The sequence below is a fragment of the Onychomys torridus genome, chromosome 1 (genome assembly GCF_903995425.1).
Source record: "Onychomys torridus chromosome 1, mOncTor1.1, whole genome shotgun sequence".
Taxonomy (NCBI): domain Eukaryota; kingdom Metazoa; phylum Chordata; class Mammalia; order Rodentia; family Cricetidae; genus Onychomys; species Onychomys torridus.
In genome coordinates, this window is record NC_050443.1 from 5,460,268 (window position 1) to 5,477,651 (window position 17,384).

Here is a 17,384-nt window from a genome sequence, read left to right on the forward strand (position 1 = left end):
TGAATCCTTTCTTGAGCTGTTACATACAAGACTACAATGGATAAAGGGATATGACTCATTATGCATATGTTTTATTTCTCTTGAGCCAGTAATTCAGAATGTGTGAATGTTTCCATTTTTAAGAGATTGTCAAACTGATCTAGAATGGTCTAGACCAGTGGTTGGTTCTCAACCTTCCTAATGCTGCAGCCCTTTATGGGAACCACTAACCATAAAATTATTTTGTTGCTATTCATAATTGTAATTTTGCCACCATTACGATTGTAATGTAAATATTTGTTTTTTGATGATCTTAGGGTGACCTTTGTGAAAGAGATGTACAACTCCAAACGGGTCACTACCCATAGTTTCAGATCCACTGCTGTAGACAGCATGTGAACTCACTTGTCCACACTCTTGCTAGTATTTGGTATGGATAATGTGTTTGCTTTGAGCCATTTTAATAGGTGTATAATAACATGTAGTCTTAATTGTTTTGGTGTTTCATGATATTAAGTATTTTTATGTGTTTATTTGCCAACTGTATGACTTTAACACCTATTTTGCCTATTTTTGAGTGGAAATTGGTGTTAATGTCCTTTTCATTAATAAAGAAATCTACACTAACAATATGTATTGAGACTTCATTCATTCTTCAATGAATTTGATAGACTGACTTTTATTTTCAAACTTCAATGGTTTGGTAGACTAATCCTTTGTAAGTGGAGCAAAATGTTTTTGAGTACTAGAAAAATATTATAGCAGGTTTTCTCTTTGATTCACAGTGTAATAGTCAAGGTGCTGTATTTTTTAAACATTGTCTGCATTAGTAACATATTCCCCGTCTCTTAAGTCTAGCTCTTTCAGTACAAGCAAATACTGGTTTGAATATTTAAATTGCATTCCCTCAATGGACAGTTCTAAACTGCCAAAGTGATATTATCAAACATTGAGTTGGGAAGAGATATATGTTCATTTTATACCCATCATATTGATGTAATAGTCAAAAATTACCTGAAGAACATAAATATGTAAGTAAAACATTAGAAAGTGACAACTTTTGATTATTATTTTACTCTTGCTTTTAAAAGATAATTTAATTGAGGTGTAATTATGTTAACAAAATTTTGTATTTGTGCATGTTTCTATTTTAATAACATACATAAAACCAGGTTTTCTAATACCCTTTTTAATCTATCCCTCTAAATATAAAATGGGTATAAGGATTTATTCAACATTTTCAATGGATATTTTCATGTATGCAAATAGTAAGGATTATGTGAAAAAACCCTATGAATCCTTACAATGAATTGCAATTAACTGTGCATATATAGATATATGCATTTTACCAAGTAGTTTTGTCTTGTGTGTGACAGTCTCCTGTAGTCTAGGTTGGCCTTGAATTCATTAGCTGAGAATGATCTTAGATTTATCCTCTTGCCTCTACCTTTCTAGCCCTGGGATTACATGCATGCTCCATCCTGCCCAGTTTATGTGGTGCTGGAGATTAAATCTATGAATGCTAGCTAAATACTCACCAGCTAAGCTACATCCTAGTCCTGAATTTTAAGATGTCTCAAAATGTTTGGGTTTTGGTTTTCTTTATTTTATGTTTTTTCTTTTGTTGTTGTTGTTGTTGTTTTTTTTCCACATTTTCTTGGTGTTACTGAACTTACCCTGTGACTGGATATTGTATTACAGTTAACAAGGGGGAATAGCACCAATAGAAAATGGATGTAAAGTTAAAATTGTTTATACAAAGGCTGGATATTCCCACAATGGTGGGGAAGCCTTGAAAACCAGTTGTTGCCCAGTCTTAAGAAGCTGGAAGACAGGGATGGGGATTTAGCTCAGTAGTAGAGCGCTTGACCCGGGGTTCGATCCTCAGCTCAAAAAAAAAAAAAAAAAAAAAAAAAGCTGGAAGACTCAGAACAATAGGGTGCATTATCCAATCCTAGTCTAAGGCTGAAGGCCTAAGAGAATCACTATAGTCTAGTTTGCCATTTAAAAATTGAAGACCAGTATGGTAGCATGGGCCTTTAATCCTAGCACTCCAGAGGCAGAGGCAGGTGGATCTCTGAGTTTGAAGCCAGCCTGGTCTATATAGTTTAAGTATGAACTACATAATTAGATACTGTCTGGAATGAATGAGTGAATAAATGTTGAATGATCTGCAGTCTGGTGTCTTCAAGTCATGGCACAAGCAAAAACATTGCCCATTGGGGAGGAATCAAGCTTGGTTGTTGTATGGCAGCATCATACTTCTGGGCTTTGTTCATCCAATCCCTTAACAGGCCTTGCCATCAACATTCAAGGGACATCTTCCTCCTTTACTTTTGTGACGTGATGCTAATCATCCTTGGAAATCCTGTCGTAAATCTTCCCAGAAAGGCCAATGGGATTCCTTAGTGGGTAAAGCTTGCCACCAAATTGATGATGACCTGAGTTCATTCCCTGAGATCTGCATGGGGGAAGAAAAAGGAAAATGACTCCTTCAAATTGTCCTATGGCCTGTATATTCATACACACACACAAAAGAAATAAATGTTTAAAAAAAATGTTCCCAGAAAGATGCTTTACCAGTTTTCTAAGCATCTTTCAATCCATTTAAGGTAACTAAGATTAACCATGGCATAAAAAAATAAATTAATAAAAGGGTTAATTAAATCTATACATAGATTTATGACAGTGACACTCCAATGCACTATAGTTAGTTTGGCTGGTTTTTGACTATTTACAGTGTATGCCTTAAGCATTATTTTTACACACTGCATTTTACTAGTATACCACAGCTTGGAAACCAAAAAAAAAAAAAAAGAAAAAATTAAGTCCTGTATTTTAAAGTTAAAAAAATGGAGTAGGAATACTTAGGAATTTATCTAAGAGTTTTAGAGCAACACAGCCTCAAGATAAACACATAGTAATCCTGCATGGCAGTTACACAGTTGACATAACAGATGTGTATGTATGTATGTATGTATGTATGTATGTATGTATGTATGTATCACAACCAAATCATATATGACAGAAAAGGTACCAAGAGCCAGCACATGTAGACTAGAAACCAGTAAGACACAATGATTAGAAGTTGATAACTATCAGCTGTCCAAAATTTCACCTGTAGATCAACTAAAGAAAGCCAAGTATGTTCCCTTAGTCATACCGCATGCCAAGACTCTTGGAAACCCACGACCAGCTTCCCTGTGCCAACAGCTGCCAAACTTGTCACTCCTATAACCTTTCCCTATTAGAAGTTTTGCATCTCCATTATTTTTGCTTCTCTGACAAAGGCAAATCACCATGATTGAGTTTTCATTAAGCCATTTGTAGGAAGTATCCTTTCTTGTTCTGATTATTTTAAATTTTTATTATTTAGATTGTGTGTATGGGAATGAATAAGTATGAGTTTCACCAGAGGTCAGATACATTGGATCTGCTGCAAGTTCGAGTTAGTTATGAGATGTGCATGTGCATCCTGATAACTGAATTCAGATCCTCACTAAAAGATGTATGTGTCCTTCACTTCTGAACCATTTTTCCAGCAATTACCCACCTCCCTCTGTTACTATGGTAGGCTCTACTCTTCAAAGTCATGTGTCAAGTGTGATTTCTTTGGGAGAAATAGGGCACAATGTCAGGCCATTGAATGGGGTCTGGAGAAGAGGAAGGCAACAACTGAAGAGGGTACATCAGGTTCAAAAAAGTTGAAGAAAGTGATGTGTGTTTGAGGTCAGTGGGTTTTCCTGAGTGGCTAAGGTTGAGATGTGAAACAGTCAAGCAGAGTCTGCTGTGGTTTTCTGTGTGGTTGCTGGTGAAAGCCTTTGTGAATGCAGTAAGTGCAGGGGATTCTTCAGGTACAAATCCCACCTCAGTAGACTCAAAAGTGATCACATAGATGCAAAATTATACAAGTGAGCACACAAAATCTCCAAGAGAGTAATCTGTCCTCAGTCAACACCAAAGAGTTACACACTGAAAAGAGTGTGGGAAATGGAGAGACTACCCACACTCTAGAAGATGGTCTCACACTATGTACATACAGTCAGTACTAAATGGACTAGGTGGGTATTAAATTGAAAATAAAGAGCACATGAAATTGGGAGAGAAAAGTGGTGGGTTAGTAGGGAGTAATTGAAAGGGAGGAAATGGGGGACTGGGTTTGATAGAAGAGTGTATTCATGTATTTTTAAGATCTTAAAGTACAGTGGGAATATGTATATGAAAACATTCAACATGCTTAGCTATGAGGGAAATGCAAATGCAAGCAATACTGATATTCTATCTCCCCCCAGTCAGAATGACTATCATTGAAAAAAACCAATGGTGAGGATGCAAGAAGCAGGGAGGAAGAACCTTTATACACTATAGGTGGAAATGTAAATTAGTGCTGTCACTATGAGTATGGAAGTTCCTCATTGAACTAACACACACACACACACACACACACACACACACACACACACTCACAATCTGCCACTCCCTGTGATCACATAGGCCCCTCCAGCTAGGGAAGAAGATAGGCTAATTACAGCTCTCCACTTTTCCCTCCATTCCTGCTTTAGCCTACCTTCCCCTCCTGCACTCATCTACAGTGGATCACACAGATCTTCCCTTGCAAACTTCCCTCCCCCAACTCCAGCAGGGATTCCCTGGGAACACACTGGCCACTCCTGCCAAGGAAGCAGATAGGCTAACTACAGATATTCACTTCTACCTCCATTCCTCTAAGTTTAACCCCTCAATACTCTCTGCATCTGGGCAACAGAACACCTGCAGCAGTCTCCCCCACCCCCATGTCATCTCTGGTGGATCCCACAGATCTTTCCCTCCTAACCTCCTTCCCCCCATGCTTTGTTTTATCTACTACTCAACTCCAGCAGGCACTCACTGCAAATAAGCCACTCTGCTGGGGATGGCATATAAGATGCCTGACATGCTGCCAGCAGAGATTGGAGATGAGGGACCTGTGGATCATCAACCCTCCCCGCGTTCCCCTCCGGATCTTCTGCTTAGCATGCCTCTAGAGGACCAAGGCAGAAATGCCTACATGTCCCAAGGCATGCACATGTCATGTTACCCTCCATATAATTTTACCTCTTGTAATGCTAATATTTTTCTTCTATCCAATCTTCATGTTCTGTGTTCCTAGATCAATAGTGATTTCTGTGATACAGGAAAGGAGTGAAGTAAATTTCACAGGAAATTATACAGAGATGATCACCCACGCTGCGGTTAAGGCAGTTATGCAGGTCATGGGAAAGAACCTGCAGCCTGGGGAAGCTCTTCAGGCTTGAATAAACTGTAGCGAATGTGTGGTCAATTATAGCACATGGCATGATGTGTATTAACACACTGGACTCACATTGGCCATGATGAATAATGCAGTTTCTGAGGGTATTCCAAGGGCATTGTGTAACACTTGAGACCCTAAGGGATTGGCTGAAAACTGTGGATGGAGTAACATATAAATTGGATGAGAAACTAGAAGTGTAGGAACCTAGAATGGGAGGGAAATGTTGGCCTCCACCAAGAAAGGGAGATGGCAACTTTAATCCAGATATTTTGATTCCTCCTGAAGGAGTGTGGAGACAATGTTGGAGTGATTGCTGCAAGTTATATTGGGTTCCTAGATTGAAAAGAACTGCCAAAAAAGGTGAGCTTCCTTTCATGGAAGCTCTGAAAACTGGATCAGGTTTTCCTTGAATGTGTTGGGATATAGAAGGACAAAAGTCACTGACTTGCAGGGGCAGATTTCTTTTCTGAGGTCATTGTAGCCAACCAATCATGGGGTTTGGTGTTTGCAGCAGGCTGAGGAGGAACTTAGCTGTCTGCAGGGGTCTTGAGGTTGGAGCAGGCTGTGTGAGAAGGAACTAACTGTACATTGACCATTGTTCTTATTTTTACCTTTTTTTGGTGAAATTGCATGTTGCTAGCCACTGAGTTAAGTGCTCAGAAGATTGTACAATCATTAATAATAAAAATAGATTATGCTTGTTTTAGTGTTAGGTTTGGAATAATTTCTGTGTTTAGTAAAAGATGATGAAGAACATATTGGTGATTTTCTAAGAAAAACCTTTGGAATCATGAGAACATTTTGTATTGGATGATTTCCTTTTCTTTTTGTTCCCCCTTGCTTCTGATAATAAAAGACTGAGGTTACCAGGGCAAAAGCAGAAGCTAAAGGAAGCTAAAGATGCTAGGGAAGCCAAAGAAACTGTAACAGAGAAGCTACTTAGCAACTGCAGAAGCTGGAAGTGACCTGTCAGCTTGCACGAGCATGGTCTCTGGGTTGTTACTGTGCCTTCCAAATATCCCATCCTTCAGACCCCCGAAACTGCTGAGGCTGGTCTCTGGCACCACTCCAATCTGGGAAGCAGGTAGGCTAACTGCCTATCTTTACCTCTCCGTCCATTTCTCCAAGTCTAATTCCCTAATGCCATCCTCAGCTCTATAGCACACCTTCTTCTATGACCGCTCCACACTCTCTACCCCCATTCCCAGTGGACTAACTGCTGTGGATATCGCTCTGTGTAAATAAAGTTCTGATTGGCCAGTGGCCAGGCAGGAAGTATAGGCAGGACAAGAGAGAAGAGAATTCTGGGAAGTAGAGGGTTGGGGAGACACCGCCAGCCGCCTCCATGAGAAGCAATGTGTAAAGACACTGGTAAGCCACAAGCCATGTGGCAAAGTATAGACTAACAGAAATGGGTTAATTTAAGATAAAAGAAGCAGATAACAAGAAGCCTGCCACGGCCATACAGTTTCTAAACAATGTAAGTTTCTGTGTGCTTTCTTGGTTGGGTCTGAGCGACTGTGGGACTGGCGGGTAAGAGAGATTTGTCCTGACTGGGCCAGGCAGGAAAACTCTAACTACAACTAACTAAGCGGATGTTTGCTTTCATTCTCCTGTGGACCTCCTAAGATAATCCCCATTCCTAAGTGTCAGTTCCAAGCCCTAGGAACATATTTTACCTAGAACACCCAGTGCTCACACCTATCAGGAACCAAGAAGATTTTTCTATAGGCAACACATAGTCACCACACCCTCCTAGGAACAGGAGAGGAAATAAAAACCAAGATTTTTTATTTCCCACCCACCCAACAAAGACAAGACCAGATATCACCACCTAGAATCACAGTTTCCTGAACACAGATGCCTAGAGCCCAGCATAAAAACACAATCAAAACATTCAAGAAAATATATCTCCACTAGAGTTCAGCAGCCCTAGCTGAGCAGGCCTTGAATATTCCAACATAATGGAAGCACAGATAAAAGAGCTTAAATCAGCCTTTATGAATATGATAGAGGTCCATAAAGAGGAAATGAATAAACCCCTTGAAGAAATCAATGGAAACACAAACTGTGGAAGGAAATGAATAAAACCATTCAAGACATGGAAATGGAAATAAAATCAATAATGAATACCCCAAATGAGGGAAATTTGGAAATGAAAAGGCCGAGAAAATATTTTCAACAAAATCATAGAAAAAAATACCTAACATAAAGAAGAATTTGTCTACAAGGTACAAGAAACTTAAGCGACACTCAATAGACTAGAATAGAAAAGAAAGTCCCCTAGTACCTGTGGAGGGACCTGCCAATGTATGTTGCTATGAGAACACACAACACAAAAGAGTTAGTGAAAGAGGTTTATTGGAAGAGGGGGAAGAGCGAAAGTGTAAAGCAGAAAGACCATTGTCCATCCAGTTCATTTTACAAGACTACAGTTACACTGATACACAAACTACATAAAAACCCAACAAAGAAAGTGAATTACACACCAATTTCCCTTATGAACATAGATGCAAAAATTCTCATTAAGACACAAACAGAATCTGAGAACACATTAAAGATCATTCACAATGATCAAGCAAGCTTCATCCCAGAGAAGTAGGCATGGCTCAACATACATAAATCAATAAATGTACTCCACCAGAAAGACAAAAACCACACGATCGTTTGATTAGATGCAGAAAAGGCCTTTGAAAAAAATCCAACACCCTTTCATAATAAAAATCCTTGGCAAATTAAGGATAGAAGGATATACTGCAACATAATAAAGGCAAACACATACCCAACATCAACTTGAATAGAAACTCAAAGTAATTCCATTAAAATCAGGAACAAGAAAAGACTGACCACTCTCTTCTTTTGTATTTAATGCAGTGCTTGAAGTCTTACCTAGAACAATAAGACAACTGAAGGATATCAAGGGGATAAAAATTGGAAAGGAAGAAGTCAAAATATCTTTATTTAAAGATGATATGATACTATACATAAAGGTCCCTAAAATTCCACTTGGGAACTCCTACAGCTGATAGATACTTTCAGCAAAATAGCTGCATACACACTTAACTTACAAATTCAGTAGTCCTCCTATATAAAGGTTTGAGAAAGAAAGCAGGGAAACAACACTTGATAACAGCCTGAAATAATATAAATTATCTTGGGGGTATCTATAACCAAGCAAAAGAAAAACTTGTATGATTAAAAAAATCTTCAAAAGAAAGAAACAGAAGAAGACATCAGAAGATGGAAGGGTCTCCCATACTCATGGATTGGTAGGAGTACCTTAGTAAAAATGGCCTCCCTAACAAAAATCTAGAGATTCAATGCAGTTCTCATCAAAATTCCAACAATATGTCTTCATATATTTTAAAGTATGATTCTCAGCTTCACATAGAAATAAACAAACAAAAACAACAACAAAAACAAAAAACCTAGGATTACTAAAACAATCCTGAATAATAAAAGAACTGCTGGAGATATCACCATCCCCCATTTCAAATTGTACTACAGAGTTACAGTACTAAAAATAGGACGGTATTGTCACAAAAACACATTAATCAATGGAATCAAACTGAAGACACAAACTTAAAAGTCACACACCTTTGCACACCTGAGTTTTTATAAAGATGCCAGAAATGCACACGAGAAAAAACAAAAAACATCCTCAATAAATTGTGCTGGTCAAACTGGATAACTGCATGTAGAAGAATCAAAACAGATCCATACTCATGAACCTGCATAAAACTCAACTCCAAAAGGATCAAAGACTACTTAAACTGGGAAGCATCTGAATGTCAAAGAACACCATCATTCAGAGAAAGCATCAGCCTACAGAACATGAAAAGATTTTTACCAACTACACATTTAATAAAGGGCTAATATCCTAAATGACTGAGAAACATATAAAGAAATGTTCAGCATCCTTAGCCATCAGAGAAATGCAAATCAAAACTAAGATTTCATCTTACATCAGAATGGCTAAGATTCATAACACCAGTGACAGCTCATGCTGGTGAGGCTGTGGAGTAAGAGGAACACTCATACATTGCTGGGGGAGGTACAAACTTATCTAACCACTACGGAAATTAGTGTGATGGGTCCTTAGGAAGATGGAAATCCATACACCTATATTTCCGGCTATACCACTCTTGGTCATATACACAAAGGATGCTTCATCCTACTACAGAGACACTTGCTAAACTACATTCATTACTGCTCAGTTCATAATAGCTAGAAATTGGTAACAACCAAGATGTCTCTCAACAGAAGAATTAATGAAGAAAATGTGGTACGTTTACACAATAGAATACTACAATTTTTTTAAAGACATCATGAATTTTGTGGGCAAATGGATAGAACTAGAAAAAAAAATTCATCCTCAGCAAAGCATTCCAGATGGAGAGAGACAAACATGCTATGTATTTGCTTATATGTGTATATTATCTGTTAAGTCAATGATAAACAAGCTACAATCCATAGGAACACAAAGAATAGGTATAGAAAGGGCTTAGAGGGAACAGGCTTATCTCTTTAGGAAATGGAAATAAAATAAATAGATATGAATGAAGGTCTGTAAAGGGAGGATCAAGTAAGTATAGTTAGGGGAGAGGGGTTGTGGATTGGGAATACAGAGAGTAGGAAGCTAAAATTAAGGGACACTTGATGGGTAGTATGAAAACCTAATACAGTGGAAGCTTTCTAAAATATATCTATATATGAAGGCGATCTAAATGAATCACCAAATAATGGTAGAGTCAAAGTCACAAGTGTCCATCTGTTGTCACCCAGTGAATTACATTTTAGGATTAGGCTCTGCAACAGTCACAGTTCAAGCCCCACTGTGCTCAGCATTGAGCATGTCTGAGACTTTAGAATCTCTTTGAGTTATCCTGATGCCCTAACTCTTTCCAAATGCCATTGGCTTCCTCAAAAAAAAAAAAAAAAAATGTGTATATATATATACACACACTTGTGAAGGCACATGGTTGTGGTTTAACAGGTTTTGGTTGTTTAAACAGGTCAAGCTTCTCTCCCCCATGAATCATCTGAAAGTTCAATTCTAATGCTGTTCCTGGAATTGCAGGTGAAATGAGGTCAGTTAGTCCAAGTCTACATTTCCATGCCCTGATGATATCTTTGCACAGGCTGTCAGTGAGACCATGCCAACTCTTTATCTTGGCAAATGGGACATGTAAAACAGTTTTTATTTTTCAAATAGGTGGCATATTCCCAAAAGGAAATAAATGTATTTCAGCTTGAGGGCTAAGGGGTACCATTTAGATAAGAGTGTTACTTCATTGGTTGGATACCATACAGAAAGGTGTTTCTGTTGACCATCTGCTTTTAGAATAGTCTGATATTCCCCTCCCAATCTGGTCATCTCCTGGGGCCCTCCTAGCTGAAATTTGTGTCTGAGGAAAGCTGAGGAAGTGTTCCATATTAGCCAACTTTGGAGCTCAAATATCCCTGCGAAACCTCTCTCTAAAAACCATTCTTCCACTTTATGTCTTGGGACAATTCTCACCGTTGAAGCTTGTACAACTGACTTAAAGATTTATATTTTACTTATTTAACAATGAAGAACATAAGAGTGGCAGTTAAATATCCTTACTGATTTTCACGTGTATGTCCATTTGAGTAACATTTGACATAATTTGTCTCAATATTTGCACTCATTGTTCTCTTGGTCTGGGCCTTCTCAGAGGAAGGAGGTTCCGCTCTTCCCAGCGAGTTTCTGGGACCTTTCCCAGAACTTCCAGCCAAGTCACACTATTCAGGTCCTGATACCACAGTCAGCGCCCATTGCGTCAATTTCTCTGAAGGAACTACATTGCCCAGAATCCAGCGCGCCCGTTGGGAACATTTCCTTTTAGGCGGGACTTCCGGAATCTTCCCCAGGTCGGGTGTCTTGGCAGCATTATGGCTCAAAGTTTGGAACCCGTTCCGAGTTGACGGGCGCCAGAAGTCACAAAAGGAGACTTACTTGACCCTGAGGGAATATTGAGCGGTGACGGAGCCAGGAGATCCCGTCTCCAGGGCCAAGTAACAGCCATCCCTGCTCGCTCTGGTGCTGCTTAGGCAGGTGAGGGCGGTGGCCATGAGGTGGGTCCTAAGTTCTCAGACCTTCACCTGTCATCCTCAGTTTCTAATCACAAATCCACAAGTGGCTGCAGGGCAGGGGACCCGTGTGAGTGGGAGGATTGCCGTTTCTGACCAGCAGTGGAATGTAGGGCAGTGTGACGGCAAAACAAAACCCCACCAGAGCAGAGGCTTGGCGAGTGCATGGAACAATTGAAAAATGGGTACCCTTTTGACCCTTGTATGCAGGAGAGATTGTAGCAGTCATTCCTGCCCTGCATCACACACTTAGGATGAATTGTATCCTCATTTGATAACTAAGGAGCGTTTCGAATGATGGAAAGAGGTGATCTTAAAAAGACTTAAATATGCATTCCGGTATTCATTCAGGAAACAGCCTACTGTGGGGTTGGGATGATACTGAAGCAGGGACTCAGGCCAGGAAGCTATTGCAACAGACTCTGAGAATGTCCTGGTAACAATTCGACTAGCATAGGGTCGGGAAAGCATGGAATGGATTCTGGATAGTCATTAAATTCTGAAGATAAGTTTGGAGAAGAAACCGTCAAAATTTCCTGGTCTTATGAAAGCAGTGAGAGAAGAACTGTTCCCCTCCCCCTCCCCCACTTCATAAACATCTGAAAGGTTGAAAACCATAAGTTAGAGTGGTGACTATTTGTCTCAGAAGGATTAAGAATCGGGTTTCAGACATGGTAAATCCAAGGTATCTCACAGTGCAACCAGCAGGAAAGCTTGCAAAATATTCTGGTCCAGCATCCTGGAGAAAGGATCCCAGGAGACCTCATAGGTGAGGCATGCAACATAGAGATTTGGCTGAGGTTGAGATTTATTGTGGGTGTTGTTTTATGTGGTGTTTAAGATGAGAAACAGGAAACTTGAGGGCAGTTTTCCATTTGGTTCAGGACCATGTGACATAGCCTTTGAATGAATTTAGGTGTCCTTCCTGTTTGAAGTGGGAGCTTCTTGATGAAGTTCAGACATTGTACTGTTGTGGTATGATACATTCTGTGCTGTATATTTACCATCTCCTGGGATAGGGGAGCTATCCTAGGCTTCTGGGATGGCACTGTTCCTCCTTTTTTAAACTATAGGGCTTGATATTTTCTTACCATAGCTGCGCCTTAGCCACTACTGTTTTACCTGATTCCTTCACAATAGGTTCTCTGGGTTCCAAGCCTTAGATATAATGAATTTTTTCCTCCATTCTCTTTGCTCCCCAATTCTTACTGTCAGGAGACTAGCCAGGACATGTTTGGAGATTAAGGGTCTTAAGGTTATCACAGCAGATCACATCCTGCATGCTTTCTCGCTGGTGGTAAGACTTTGTCCACAAGCACCCACTTCAGGGCTCCATGTTCTGTCACCTTTATGTAATATTTTTCTGGATCAGCAAATAAAGCTTTCAGTTATCATTGTCATTGTTTGTGGAACTCACTGGACTTTCCCTGCAAGACAAGCTTTGTTTTATTGTATTTTCCTCCCAGTCTTGCATGGGTGTATTTTATTCTCACCTATCCTTTCCCTGGTGATTTCTGTCTTCCAGATACTGTATGGTTCCTGAACAATGGCAAACAAGAGATTCCTGGGCACCTGACTGAGAGGGGATGACTCTAAGCTCAGCAGAAGGAGCTTGGACCAACTCAAGTAAGAACTAGAGGAGGGCATGACTTTCAAATGTTCATCAGATAGTATCAGAAACCTGTCTTGTGTCCCCTAACCGTTTGATGCCAATGCCAAACGACATACCTTTTTTTCCTCTCCATCTACCCCTTTTGTTTCTGACCCAGGGCTTTCTCCCCGTGTCTCTAATGCAAGTGTTTTCTATTGATCCCTCGTCAGTCTTCCTAGTATTGGACTGAAAGAAGATCATTGGACTAAACTAAGATCATTAAATGTATACATAATTTTTAATAGTCCTTGAATATAAGCCACTCATTTTAAATCACACATTCCTGGGCCAGGACTTACATTTATGCATAACTCTGACCTGTTACTAGCAGCCTTTCCAGAAGTTATTTTTAGAGAAATAATAATGAAACTATGTTTTTTCTTATACTAGCCTCATTCTTATATCTTTATCTCACAGCCTTCTCTAGTTTTTGTTTACTGGATTCCAACATTCCATAAAGTACTATCAAACTGATCATTGTCTTGTGAACAATCTTATGAACTTAACCTAGACTTATGAGCTAGCTAGTTTTATCTGACACAAGCTTGAGTTATCTGAAAGGAGTGAATTTCAATTGAGAAAAAATGCCTCCATAAGAATCATCTGTAAGGCATTTTTTAAATTAGTCATCATGGGGAGGTGCCATCCCTGGGCTGGGGGTCCTGGGTTCTGTAAGAAAGCAGACCAAAGAGCCACAGGGACAATCCAGTAAGCAGTACCCTTCATGGCTTCTCTATCAGTGCCTGCCTCCAGGTTTCTGCCCCATATGAGTTCCTGTCCTGATTTCCTTTAATTACGAACAGTGCTGTGGAAGAGTAAGCTGAATAAACTCCTCCCCAACTTGCCTTTAGCCAAGGTATTTTGGCAGCAGTCGTAACCCTGACTAAGACAACATGTCTTTCAGAGTGTTCATACTGGTGCTTTGTCTGCCTTCAGGTTGCTGGTGTGCAGCAACGGATGAAGCAGAACCTTCTGAACCAAGCCATTTCTGTTGGAGTCCCACATGTTAACATTCCCAAGGCAGGTTCCTTCTTCACTCAGACAACTTGCCCATGTGGCATATGTGGCCCCATTTTGAACATGCCCTGCACTTGTAACTTACTAGTGCAGGGCATGTGAGAGACAGTTCTGGTTAAGTGAAAACTTTTGCCAGAACCTAAAGCATAATAATGTCGAGAATTCTTTACAAAAGAATGAAAGTAGAGCCTCATTATTTAAGAATTTCAAAGCTCATGTAGAGCCCTACTCTTTAGAGAAGCCCTCTGCATGCGAGGTGCAGCAGAGGAACCTTCAGGACAGTTTGATTGGCCGCCAACAAAAGGTCCCCTGTAACAAGAAGAAAGCAGAGAGGACTGAGAATGGAGAGGACTTCCATGTCGGACAAATGCATTACACATGTGGTGAGTGTGGCAAAGGTTTCAACCGCAAAGATACTCTTGTGCAGCACCAGAGGATCCATAGTGGAGAAAAGCCTTATGAGTGCAGTGAATGTGGGAAAGCCTTCAGCCGTAAAGCCATACTCATCCAGCACCAGAGGATCCATACTGGAGAAAGGCCTTATGAGTGTAGTGAATGCGGGAAAGCCTTCAGTCGAAAAGACAACCTCACTCAACATAAGAGAATCCACACTGGAGAAATGCCTTACAAGTGCACTGAATGCGGGAAATACTTTAGCCATCACTCCAACCTAATAGTCCACCAGAGAGTTCACAGTGGTTCGAGGCCTTATAAGTGCAGTGATTGCGGCAAAGTCTTCAGACACAAATCGACACTTGTTCAGCATGAAAGTATCCACACTGGAGAAAACCCTTATGATTGCAATAATTGTGGGAAATCCTTTGGGCACCGATACACCCTCATTAAACATCAGAGAAGTCACATGGAGTCAAAGCCATTTGAGTGCACTGACTGTGGGAAATTGTTTAGTAGCAGCTCTGATTTTATAGCACACCAAAGGGCTCATACTGGGGAAAGGCCTTTTGTGTGCAGCAAGTGTGGGAAAGATTTCATCCGAACCTCCCACCTTGTTCAGCACCAGGCAGTTCACTCTGGAGAGAGGCCACATGAGTGCAGCTAGTGCAGGAAAGCCTGCAGCTGAAGCTCCCACCTGAGTCGGCACCAAAAGATTCATGCAGTGAGAAGACTTTAGCAGTGCTTGCAGCACAATAGTATTCAGTCAGACGTTGAACCTCATAGTGAGCAGTCGTGACTGGGAGGTGCGTTCTGAAAGACAAGTATGTAGGAAGCTTTCAAGAACTACAATGTACTTTCTGACTAGCTTGAGTAACAGTAACACGCCAGAGTTCTTTCTCTTAGTTCATATGGCTGAAACCATCTAATCTCTTCCATCTTAGTCTCTTCAACAACCTCAGGAAAGACAAGACTTATTACTCTTCCTAGTTCCTACAGTAATTGTGAAGTACATGATAAGAGTATAATTCCGTAGTCTGTCATATTTGACTGGTAGAGTTGTGTATAGCCAAGAAGATCTGAGCTATGTATGCTCTTTATTTGGCTTGCAGAAATAATTTCCTTCTTGGGTGTTGTTTTTGTGTAAAGTATTTTTTATTTGCTTATTTGAGCCAGTATTTTTATTTTGCCTGCGCTAGCCTTGAACTTCTCTTTCCTCAGCTTCCTTAGTATCGGAGAGTTTAGACATGTGCCACTATCCCCAGTTCTTTATGAACTTTGTAACATAATGGGCATTCCACATCTTTAAGTCATCCAACCAGAACAGTACTTGACTACTATTCCTTTGGTTTCCAATAATAATTGCCTTAGAATTTACATTACTTTTAATCTTAGGGGAGGTTGGAGTGTAGTGGAAACAAAGTTAGGATCTGACAAGCCAAAGAGATAAACAGTCTTGTGTTTTAAATGGGACAGCGGGTTGCTGAGGAGCAGTTCTGAGTCCAGTTACTGTGTTATCTTCTATTGTTGAAAAACACTTCATAGAAAATAATCACAAGTATTTGGAGGATCTGACTTGACTGGATTTCAGAGTGATTTGAAGGACCACAAACTGGTATTGTGATAATCTGCCATGTGTTTGGGAGTGGAATGGATCATGTGTCATTTCTAGCTCATGCACTGTATCTCTTTGCACAGTTGAGGAGACCTATGTGGTATATTCTCCAAGGTCAGGATTGGGATACATGCTACCTGCTGTATATCGCAAAGTGCCACTAAACAAAAGTACAGAAATGGTGGATGTGAATATATGGAATTACAGATTAGTTTCAATTAACTACAGGGGAAATTCTCACTGTAAGAACATTCCTAAATATTCTACTCATGAAAGCTGTGTTGTGTCAAAGGATTTATAGAACTCTTCAGAATAAAGTGCTGTGTCATTTAGGACCAAGGTCACTAGTTCAGCATAGGTTTTTTTGGACTCCTATGCCTTCCTGAGATCTTTGCAAAATGTCTTTGCTGTATAGACAGTAAACAAGAGAGTGAAATGATCCAAGAATGTAACTTTTTGTGTATCACCAGAATTCTTGGGTAAAGTGAAAATGACCTTCGTTGCTTACCACTGGGGAACATGGCTTCCTAAGGCATTTGTAGTGATATGGTAGAATTACTATATTAATGTCTACTTGTTTGATTCGTCAGTTGAAGGGGTGGTCTAAAATTTTAAGTGGATTATTTTTATAAGCTTTATGGAGTGTAGTTAGCAAATTCTATATTTTTTTTATAGTATTGCGTATAGTTGTGTAGTTTGATATTATATGTGTATATACTGTAAAGCCATTCTAGCAGTGATTTTGAACATACCCCAGAGCTCCAAAGTTATCATGTGTTTCTTCAGGATTCTTCTCAATGTCCTTCATGCCCTTTATTCAATCCCTAGGCAACCACCAGTTTTACTGTACACAAATTCTTCAAAAGGTTTGTCAGTGTAACTTCCAAGTGTTTATGTACATTTTGCCTGCTGTTAGTCTGAATAACTAATTTGACTTGTATTTGTGTTATATGTATGAATAGCTCATTTATTATTGACTACTGGAAGTATGAATTTACCACAATTACCCTTTATCATATTTATCATTTTTATGACCCAAGCTCTAAATATTAAAAACAGCAATTGCAGATATTCATGTATGAATTGTTATATGGACATTTAACTGAAAACATTTGCTTTTTCGAGACAGGGTTTCTCTGTAGCTTAGGAGCCTGTCCTGTAACTCACTCTGTAGCCCAGGCTGGCCTTGAAGTCACAGACATCCACCTGCCTCTGCCTCCTGAGTGCTGGGATTCAAGGCGTGCACCACCACCACCCAGCTAGAACATTTTTTAGACATAAGTATTGTAGTAAAAAGAATATAATGAAGTGTGAAGAGAAAA

At 39.8% G+C, this 17,384-nt stretch overlaps 1 protein-coding gene across 1 annotated transcript; it reads left to right on the forward strand.

Moving 5' to 3' along the window:
* The first annotated feature begins 11,157 nt into the window (after nt 1–11,157).
* Znf134 (zinc finger protein 134) lies at nt 11,158–17,179 on the forward strand. Its single transcript, XM_036192809.1, has 3 exons — nt 11,158–11,351; nt 12,912–13,012; nt 13,974–17,179. Exon 3 carries the CDS (start codon nt 14,422–14,424, stop codon nt 15,112–15,114), a length of 693 nt encoding a protein of 230 aa, XP_036048702.1. The 5' UTR covers nt 11,158–11,351; nt 12,912–13,012; nt 13,974–14,421; the 3' UTR covers nt 15,115–17,179.
* The last annotated feature ends 205 nt before the right edge of the window (nt 17,180–17,384 follow it).